Here is a 10,063-nt window from a genome sequence, read left to right on the forward strand (position 1 = left end):
GAGAGGACCCCGCTGCCACTTCTCTGGGCCGTTATTGTGGTGAGGTGCTGACAGCAGGAGGAAGCAAATGGGCTTTCAGGAGCAGCCTTGTGGTTCAGGCGCGGCGCGGAGGCTGAGCAGCCCGGCTTCAGCTCCAGCCCTGCGGCCGATGATGGATGAAGCAGGCAGGCAGAGCCGTCCCTGCTCAGTTTCCATCTCCAAAATTGCTCTTTCGGGTTGAGTGGGATCCTTCTGATTCCAGCCAGCCTTCAGAACGGCTCCTGTTGTTTGTCACCTTTAAAGGTTCTCTATCACCATCTCCTCTCTGCGGCAGCAGAGAGTCGGCCAGGTCGGAGGCCATTAAGCCAAATTCCTTTCTTTTTTTCTTTTCTCCCCCCTTTTTTTTTTTTCCAGTGGGATTAATTAACATGCATTAAACCTCCTTTGCAGCCATTTTCACTTAAAACTGTGACGACTGCTTTAATCCCAAGTCGTTAACAAGGTGGCTGTGACGTTTTAAGTGTTCCTGCCTTGTCTTTCATACAGATTACCTTTCCTGGGAGTGTCTGTGTAGACAGATCCCCTGCAGACATAGCTTTCATTGCCCTGATATTCGAGTCCTTCACAACTTTAATGTGATGTAGGAAAACGGTGTTATCCTGTCTTACAGATGGAGGAACCGAAAAAACTGTTATCCCTGATGCAGGTTGATACCAGAGTGCCTTTGGCAATGCAAAAAGTCTGATTCCTATCTTCCCACTCCCTCAGCTCCTGTCTGGTTCATCCACCCACTGCTTGTCCTGGATCCTGCCTCACCACGATGACAGCCCAAATGCATTTATCTCCCGTGGCTGTTTCAGAGCCTCTTTTTCATCCTTGTTGCCCTGCAAAGGGCTGCCTCTGTTTGATAACTCAGTTATCTCCCAGACTTGCAGCCAACAGAATGGTGTTGGCCAGGAGATAGCTGAGCGTGGAGCTTCAGAATCACATGTATGGACACGGCTGCAAGAAAACAAGGCAGCAACAAGCAGACAGTCAGAGCTTGGCTGAGTGCTGGTCTGCTGGCATGTTAAACCTGTTGTGGCACAGCTGCATGCCATGGGATGTGGATGTGTTCTGAAGGGTTTAGGGGTGAAAATGATACTGGGATGAACTGCTGTGGTGGGACTGCTCCCAGGAGCTGAGGAAGGCTCCGTGCTTCGTGGCATCCCCTAAATCCAGCCTTGTTGGCCTTCTTTCCATGTGTCCTTACACCAGCACATCGCTGCAGTGGCTTCCCCCCATGTGGGCTGACCAGGTGTAGTTGGTGGCTGAGAAAGCACCACCATATGGGCGAGGGGCTGAGGGCTGCTCTCATTCCTACAAGCCTTGCTCTTGTATTGCTGGTAACCAATGCCCCGCTCGGGGCATGGTGGTGTAAATCACAGTGCTTTGCAGTGCTCCCTGCGGGAGACTTCCTGGATTCCTGCACATGAGAAACATCTCTTCTTGTGTGAGGAAGAGGAGGGGCAGCCAGGCGTCGGGGTGGGCTGCCCCCACTACACCTGGGTTGCCCAGAGCAACACTAGCATGTGCTGAGGGGCTGCAAACAGCAGATAAATCCTCCTCGTTCTCGGTGACTGTTTGGATAGGAGATGTCTCACACACGAGCACAGCAGCATCATAGGGGAGTGGGGCACTGGAACAGACTGCCAGAGAGCTGTGGGTGCCCCATCACTGAGGGGGGGGGGCTCTAGGCAGCCTGAGCTGGGGAGGGTTGGGGGGAGCCCGATTAGGGCAGGGGTTGGAACTAAATGATCTTTAAGGCCACTTCCAACGGGGAGCCGTCCTGTATGATGTGGAAAGGCTGGAGGAGCGCAGCTGGCTTGGGGAAGGGATGCTGGAGGCTCAGAGAGCCGAGCGTGTCCGTGCCCGCGAATCATCCTCAGCAAAGCGAGCATCCTCAGCTCGGTGATCACAGCCTTCCTTCTACCCGGACAGCCGGGCAGCACCCAGCCGTGACCTTCCCTGGGTGACACTCGGGGACACGCGGCCCCTCCTCCGTCGCCTCCCCCCGGGGGCGGGGGCTTTGCGGGCTCTGCGTGACGCAAAGGTTCGGCCGGGCTGCTCGGTGCTCCCATCTAGCGGGGACAGCCCGGCTGCGGGCACCTGCAGCACCGAGCGCTTATGAACGGGGTGCCTCTCTGTGCTTCTCCCCATCCAGAGCCCGACCTGGAGGACTGCAGTTTCGGCTGCCGAGGGACTTCGCCCCAGGAGAGTCTCTCTTCCATGTGAGTGAGCTTCGGGTGCTCCGGGAGCCGTGGAGGAGGTGGGGACGGGGGGGGGGGGGGTGAGCCGGGGTGGGGAAGGAAGGCTCGTGTCCTCCTCCTGGGGAAGGCGTGGGGCCGCTCCGGCAGCTGGGCAGGTAGAAACGAGGGATCTGCTCCTGAAGAAGGGATGAGAAGAGCAGAGCTGGGAGGGGTGTGGAAGAGCTGCGGGGAGAAGGGAGGGGAGGAGCGCGGTGCAGATGAGGGGTCTGACTGCATCCCCCCCCCCGCAGGTCCCCCATCAGCAGCCTGCCGACCCTCTTTGACCAGACGGTGTCCTGCAGCAGCAGCGGGCAGCTGGAAAATGTCCCCCAGGCCACCCCCAACATCGAGCAGCTGCTGGAGAAGCAGGGCAATGGGGAAGCTGGCGTTAACAGTGAGTCACTGTGGGGGGGGGAAGGGGCTGCGGGAGGAGCGATCCTTGGGTGAGTTTTGGGGGGGTTTTGCCCTTAAAAAACGGAGCCAGGCTGGGGGATGAAGCACTGACCTGTGGTGTGGGGAGGAGCTGGCAGTGGGGCTGCGTTCTGGGGGCCGACCTTCCCTCGCTGTGCTCTAATTGCAGCACCCCTGTGTGCTCCCCCTTCTCCTCTCCCCTCTGTCCCCCCATCTCCTCCCCGGATTCCATCCCTCCTCCCCCTCTGTCGTTCCATTGCAGTTGTAGAGATGCTCAAAGCTCTGCACTCGCTGCAGAAGGAGAACCAGCGGCTCCAGGAGCAGATCATGACGCTGACAGCCAAGAAGGAACGTTTGCAGCTCCTCAACGTCCAGCTCTCTGTCCCTTTCCCGGTGGTGACCAGCAGCAACGGGCCTGGCAGCCAAACCCATTACATCCTGCCCAGCAACGGTGAGGGGCGGTGGGAAGCATCGCTCTGTGCCCCCTTATAGGAAGTCCTGGGGTGGGCAGCGGTGGGGTAGAGGCAGGGAGGATCTGACCCATTTATGTGGCTGCAGCGACTGGTGGCAGAGCCATTGCTGTGGCAACGTCAGGCTCCACCCCTGACTCTCTGTTCTCACTTCTTTCCTCCTTATAGTGTGCAACAATGATTCCCTGAGCATCAGCAAGAGCCCCCCCTGCAAGAACAGCTTTGGGATTGAGAACTCGCTCTCCACTTCCTCTGAGGTACACGGGGGTCACACGTCCCCCAGCCAGCTGGGAAGGGACTGGGGAGGGAGCAGAGCAGTGCAGTGCCAGTGCTCTGACTTGGTGTCCAGCTCACAAAGCCTCGTAGCCGAGGCCCAGAAACCAGGCTTCTTTCTCTGGAGTTGCTCATTCTCAGTGCTGAGGGTTGCTGAGCCTGCAGGCGAGAGGTGAGAGTGCTTCCAGGCTATTCCAGCCACGCTGTTAGAGATCCTGCAAAGCACGTCTGAGTTCTGGGACCTCTCTGAGCATACGCCTGCACTTGCACTCACAGCCCCCTTCCCACCTCCAGCTCCATCCCCCCCAGAGCTGAGCCAACCTTTCACAAGCTGCCCCAGTCCGATGCTCTTATGTCCGTTTCTCCCCCAGGACCCTCATTCAGGTTGCCCCAGCAGGAGCAGCTCTTCCCTGTCCTTCCACAGCACTCCTCCACCCCTGCCCATGCTGCAGCAGAGTCCTGCCTCGCTACCCCTTCCCGGGGTGCAGCAGGTGAATGGCCTGGCCAGGGTGGCAGGCAGCGGGCTGGGGGGTGGCACCACTGCCAGCCACAGCCTCTCCACGGTGCCCATGGTGGACGGCCTGATGGGGACCGTGGCAGGAGGTCAGCAGATGCCCATCAACGGGATCCTGGGGAATCTGAACGGAGCTCAGGCCGCCCAGCCTCCAAGCGCGCTGACGCAGGCGAGCGGCCCTCCGACCTTGCAGCTCTCCACCAGCCTGAGCAGGTGAGGACGGGGAGCTCGCGGGGACAGCCGGGCCCTTTCCAGCAGAGGTTTAGCACCGGGAGGGAGGGAGGGATCCTTGCACACGCAGGACCAAGATGGGCTGTGCTGATGCTGGCCGCTCCGCTCCCTTGCAGCATGCCGAGCCTGAGTCCCCTGACAGAGCAGCAGCGGCACGTCTTGCACCAACACGAGCAGCAGCTCCAGCAGCTCCAGCAGCTCCTGACTTCTCAACCGCTTAATCCGGTAAGCGTGCCTGCTGGCACCTTCTGTCTGACGGACTTTTTAATGGGGAAGGCCCTGGAGCTGGGATGGGAAGCGTTGCTCCCTCCTGCAGCCGAGCCTCCCTTGCGGCCGTGTGCGTTCTCCCCATCTTGGTGCTGCTGCGGGTGGAGCGAGGAGGAAAGCTGCAGGCAGGAAGGTGTGGAGGGGGCAGATAGGGGTGTGGGCTTTGTTGTACAAAGGAGAAAAGTTTGATCTGTGTTTCCCACACCCTGAGGGTGTGAGAGCACAGCAAAGCTAAGCCAAGGTGAAAGCAGGAGCACTGTTACCTCCTCCTGCCGAGTGAATGCAAACCGTGTCTGCTCCTGCTGCAGATACACCAAGGCTCACAGGAGAGGAAGAACTCGCTGAAGGACACTGCTTGAGTGTAGAGGGAGATAAGCACCAAACTGCTTAGCTGTGAGGCAGGCGAGCCGTGCCTGGGCACACTGACATGGAGAACTGGATGTGGGGTCAGGAGGAGGGCTGGGCAGCTGCTCTGAGGGTCCGACCCCATCCTCATTGGGGGAAACAGCAGCAGGCAGCCGTGGGAAGGCTGCACAGATGGATGGTGAACAGAACCTGGAGTGTTTGAGAGCTGCATTCGCTCACCCTGCAGCCACTCCATGCTGCCCCTCGCTGCCGTGCGGTCACACAGGAGCGCTGACAGCTCCCGTCAATGAAGCTCTGCTCATTTATGTCTCCCATGAACTCGGCCCCCTGCTTTGCACAGATTTCTGGGTCAGGCTATTTATAACCAGGGAAAAAGCAAATTTCCAAAGGCTTCTCTTTGCAGCGGCTGATGTCACCGTGTCATCAGCTGCATCCCTATGGGCATGGAAACAAAGTCAGCTCTCAGCACGCCGCATTGGTCGATGGTTGCTATAGTGACTTCTGCAGTTCAGTTGGGTGCCAGGGCATCCCTCCAGGCTCAGGTGTGCTGTGGTCCTCATCCCCAGAGCCCGGCTCACTCAGATCCACCCTGGGGTGCAGCAGAACGGGCTGGGAGGGGTAAGCAGCACCCAGCATAGAAATCCAGGGTAAGGAGTGCAGCAGATTTAAAATCCACGGATTGGTTGTTTGGAAAGCACTTAGTGGACATGCGTGTCCACACTTCAGGAACCGATAGGGTCAGAGAGGCGATGAGCACAGGCTGCTAACGAATAAAACAAATGGTTCCTCTCTGTACCTGCAGGGATGTGATGAAGGGGACTTTTGCCTTATCCCCATCCACAGCGTACTGATAAGGCGCCTGGCTTCTTTGCCTTAGGTGTCACCCCTTCTCTAGCCTTTTGTCCCTCCTTTGATGACTCTCCTCGCCTTTCCCCGCAGGAGCAGCAGGCCCTGGTGTTCCAGATGATGCAGCAAATCCAGCAGAAGAGGGAGCTGCAGCGGCTGCAGATGACGAGCTCATCCCAGCTATCCATGAGCAGCCTCCTGGCAGCCACCTCCACCCCCCTCCTGCACTCCAGCACCAGCGCCCCGATGACCTCGGCCCCCCAGCAGCCCCCCAACAGCAGCTCCCTCATGGCCTCCCTCTCCCCCCAGCAGCTCAACCCTAGCAATGCCCTCCTGGCTCCACCACAGGCCACCCCACCGCTCAGCGCTCCTGGGAGCAGCCTCATGGCTTCGGGGACAGGCATCCCTCCCGTCCTCACAGCACAGACTAACCCGTTTCTCAACCTGCAGGCTGATGGCAACACCCCAAAAGGAACGGTGCGTATGCTGCTAGCGCTCCCCTAAACCCCACTGAGCTCCTGGTGCCGGGCGCCGGGCGCCGCACGTAACGTGGGGGAAACCAGGGCACCACGTGGGCAGCAGAGCCGGGGCGCTCCGCTGGTTTTGTGCCCTTCTGAGTAGCCACTGTCACGTCCTGATAGACCTCCAAGGACTTCTGTAGGCCCAAGGCAGGGCTGTAGGTGGGCACAGAGGCTCCCAGGGCACCCTTGCTGAGACGTGGATGGGTAGAGTGCCCTTTGCAGTGCCAGCCCTCGTGACGGAACGCAGAGGTGACTGCGTGCTGAGACCCAGGGTTTAGAAAGGAGTCTTGCACCCGAGAGGAGAGGTCTGCAGCCTCTCTGTAAAGCATCCTTGTACTGCGACACCAGCATCGAGGGATGGGGCGATACTTTTGCGATTCCTCCATCCCTCCCCTGGCCTGTGTTTGTATCCAGAAGGTCCAGCCCTGGTTGGAGACGCTTAGGAGCAGGCAGAGGGGAAGCCTAGGGCTCCCTGGTGTGTCTGTTGCTCTCGGTGGAGCCTGAGAGGTGGCAGTGAGCAGGGCCAGCTTGGCAGCACAGCAGAGCTCTCTGTTTCTGCCCCTCCGGTACTGATACCTGTCTCCTCTGCGTTTCTCTTTCTGTTTTGTTTTGTTTTGTTTTAAAGAACATGAATGAAAAGGGAGCTCCTCTTACCCAAGACAAGGGCTAAGCTCCCTCTCACCCTGAACAAACCAGCAGCCAACTCCTCTCAGCCAGGGGGAATGTGGCTTTCCACAGTCAGCAGCTTTGGTACTGTTAGAGCAATGAGCACAAGGCTTCCGAGAAGCATTTCCTGCTGCTGGGCAATGCCAAGAGGTGCTTTGGAAGACAGTCCGTCTCCGACCAAGCCCTGCTATCGGGAGGAGCGAAGGTGGGGGGCAGCTTTGCCACGCTGCTCCGTGCCCCACGTGCTCAGAGCGAAGCCGTGTTTCCAGACAGAGTAGAGGAGAGTTAACACCGCGTGCCACCAACTGCTGTGAGCACAGGAGCGTGTTCTGTGTGTGCACTGAGAGCACGGAGCATCCTCAGCCGAGAGCTTGGTGGAGGGGGGGGCACCCCCTGCTGAGGACACTGGTGTGCAGTGCAGGGGGACGTGGAGGTGCCCTCGGAGGCAGCGCTGGATGGGACCCACCTGGGGATGCTGTGGTGGTACCTACGTGGTCTGCTCCTTCCCGCTGGGGAGGTGAAGATGTTCCACAGATGTTCTCGCCTGCTGGGCCCTTGGGATGCTCTTGGGAGCCGTCACACGATGCCCTTTACACCTCAGCTGGATGCAGCCCCAGCCTGAAGGACACGGGTGGTGGAGCGATGGGTGAGGAGTGGTGTTTGGAGAGCTGCAAGCTGCTGCTGCTGTAAAGGACGCGGCCATGCAGCTGCTGGTGGGTCAGTGCTGTGCTTGGGGCGTGAAAAGCACATTCCTGCTCCTCGTGCTGCCTCTCTTTCCTTCTAAGATGTCCAAAGCCCGACGTTCAGCTTGCAGAAAGGGGCTGTGGTCGGTGTTGCCCCATCTCAGCCGTCTCCTGAAGGCGCGTTGAATCTGGCTCTGACATCCCAAGCCTCAGCTGGGCAACAGAAACGTGCGTGCATGGAAAAGACAGCCCCAGTCGTGGTGCATCCTTTCCCCACCACAAATCGTTCCAGTCTGGCAAAAAAAACCAACCAACCAAACCAACAGAAAACCAACCCCAAGGAACGGCGTTCTTCCATGTGTCTTAGGCACTGAGAGAGGGGATCTCCAAGCAGCAGGGCGTCGTTGAGCTCCACGTTGGGGCATTGGAGCCTTTGTTCTCTTCCACCTTTTGACCTTAACTCCGTCTCACAGTCCAGAACCTCAGCGAGGAGCTTCTGCTTCTGAGCCCGGATGTCACAGATGGACGGCAGGGCAGGTGGGGCTGCTCTGAAGGTGGGGAGCATTACGTCAAACGTAGACGTGCTCCTCCTTTTCCTCTTCCCAGTTCTCCTGGGGGGGAGGAGGTGGGGGACAGGGGTAAAAACTCCAGCAGACAGAAGCTCCGAGGGTCTTAAAATGCAACACGTGGGCAGACCTGAATCTTTTTCAGCACATTCCCACTGCCCCTAACTGGTTTGCACTATTCGAATTTGTCAGCAGTGGGTCTGTGCTGATGGGAATAGAAGGCTGGTGGTGGGCAGATCTCATCTGTGATGTCTTTTTTTATTATTTTATTTTTTATTTTTTCTTATTTTGGTTTGGTTTGTTGCTTGCTGTTTGGGAAATGATCACCCCGAGGGTTGGATAAAGCTAAAGACCAGAGGGAAAAGCTCCATTCTGATCTGCCGTTCTGCAAACTGGGCAGCACGCAGCCGTCTGCTCGGAAATACGTTGTACACCGTTTGGATTTCAATTCTTGAAATGCAGGAAAGCTGACGTTTTAACAAGGTTAGGAAGGATGGGGATGGCAGCTAACAAGGAAAAATCGAACCCGAGGACAAAAAAGCTCCCCCTCCTCGTGGTCCCTGCAGCGCAGCCCCAGCTCTGAGCACCTCCTCCCCGTTGCATCCATTGGGGCTGGGGATCCGCCAGCAGCTGTGAGCTCTGCCTGCTGCTGCCGTGCTCACCTGGGGCTCTGATTCAATTCTGACGACGCTTCTTTTTCTTTTTTGTTTGTTTTTTTTTCCACTGGGAGGCCCCTATGGGGAGGTGCCACCTGCTGACCCGCTTCCCCGGGCGCATGCAGGCTGCTGCAGAGCGGAGCCACGTCCCAGCTCTGCAGGGAAAGACCCGGGAGCAGGAGGGGAGCAGGGAAGGAAAGGGCTCGATGGGTTCCAGCGGCGTGGCTCTGATCAGCAAATCAAAGCCCTTGCTTGGATCCGTGGCTCAGCACCCCGATGCTGAGCGCCAGCGGGAAGCCGTGCGGTCAGGAGAGGCTCGTAGGGCAGGTGAGAGCCCCGCAGATAAAGCACTTACACATTCCTCGGGGCTCTTGCTGAGATGCCAGCCCCTCTCAAGGCCCCTCCTGCACCCTGAGGTCCCTTTGGGCAACGGGGAGGGCGGGGGGGTCAGCAGCGAGCACCCGTATGGCTGTGAAGAGAGGAGGAGGAGGAGGAAGGAAAAGAAAAGCTAAAGATGAGCTGTGTTTCAGTTGCACTGGGGTACGTTTCTTTACCCATTTTGATGCTAATGTCTCATTTAGTACGTTGCATGTGTCTTTCTTTTGTTTTGTTCTGTTTCGTTTTTTTTTTTTAATTAAATAAAAGAGGAAAAATGTGTATATTTTTGGCAATTTAAGGTAATGTAGCTAAGATATATTTTTTTCACGCTGCTTGACTGTTCTTTATTATAATAAATAATATTAATATGAACGTGGGAGGCGTCGTTAATGCACCTGAGGGGGTGCAGCTGCTCACAGCCCCAGCTCCCCAAAGCTGGAAGGGTCTCAGGCTCAGTCCGTGGGGACACAGCAACACTTTGGGGGTGGCACAAAAGCTCTCGTTGCCCCGTTTGTCTGCAGAGCTGCTGCACAGCACGCAGCGCCCCGTGCAGGGGGCGAGAAGGGCTTTGCAGATGTGCAAGGACACCGAAGCCGGGCTCCTCCAGTGCAGCAGTCCTTGCAGCCCAGGTGAGCGGCTTGCATTGCTCTGCTGCTTGCCGGTGCCCTCGGCGTTGCACTGCAGTTGCTTGAAAGGGTGAAGCAGCAGCTTTCCAGCAGCAGGCCTGAATGCACAGCTCACAGGTGTCCTCTTGTCCCCTGTTTTCTGGGCAGGAAAGTTGGAGGGAAAGCAAGGAGGTTTGGGAACAGCTGGAGAAGGGAAAGACAGGATAGGAAAAGGAAAAGAAAAGGGAAGGGGGAGGAGAAAAGGGAAAGAAAAGGAAAAGGAGAAAAAGAAAGAAGAAAATGGGGGGAAAAATGAAAAAAAAAAAAAAAAAGATGAAAGACG

General features: G+C 57.5%; 1 protein-coding gene across 3 annotated transcripts in view; it reads left to right on the top strand.

Moving 5' to 3' along the window:
* MLLT6 (MLLT6, PHD finger containing) overlaps positions 1–9,396 on the top strand; it is a 35,740-nt gene extending 26,344 nt beyond the window's left edge. For all 3 annotated transcript variants that reach the window (XM_042813054.1, XM_042813052.1, XM_042813053.1), the window contains 8 exons: positions 2,183–2,249; positions 2,519–2,661; positions 2,941–3,129; positions 3,317–3,405; positions 3,793–4,148; positions 4,283–4,391; positions 5,739–6,122; positions 6,792–9,396. In XM_042813054.1, coding sequence (XP_042668988.1) covers positions 2,183–2,249; positions 2,519–2,661; positions 2,941–3,129; positions 3,317–3,405; positions 3,793–4,148; positions 4,283–4,391; positions 5,739–6,122; positions 6,792–6,836 — 1,382 coding nt within the window. In that variant the 3' untranslated portion in view covers positions 6,837–9,396. The remainder of the gene's footprint in view (positions 1–2,182; positions 2,250–2,518; positions 2,662–2,940; positions 3,130–3,316; positions 3,406–3,792; positions 4,149–4,282; positions 4,392–5,738; positions 6,123–6,791) is intronic.
* Positions 9,397–10,063: the final 667 nt, after the last annotated feature.

The sequence above is a fragment of the Centrocercus urophasianus genome, unplaced genomic scaffold (assembly GCF_019232065.1).
Source record: "Centrocercus urophasianus isolate 14NV4802_14NV808 unplaced genomic scaffold, USGS_Curo_1.0 seq_1357, whole genome shotgun sequence".
NCBI lineage: Eukaryota > Metazoa > Chordata > Aves > Galliformes > Phasianidae > Centrocercus > Centrocercus urophasianus.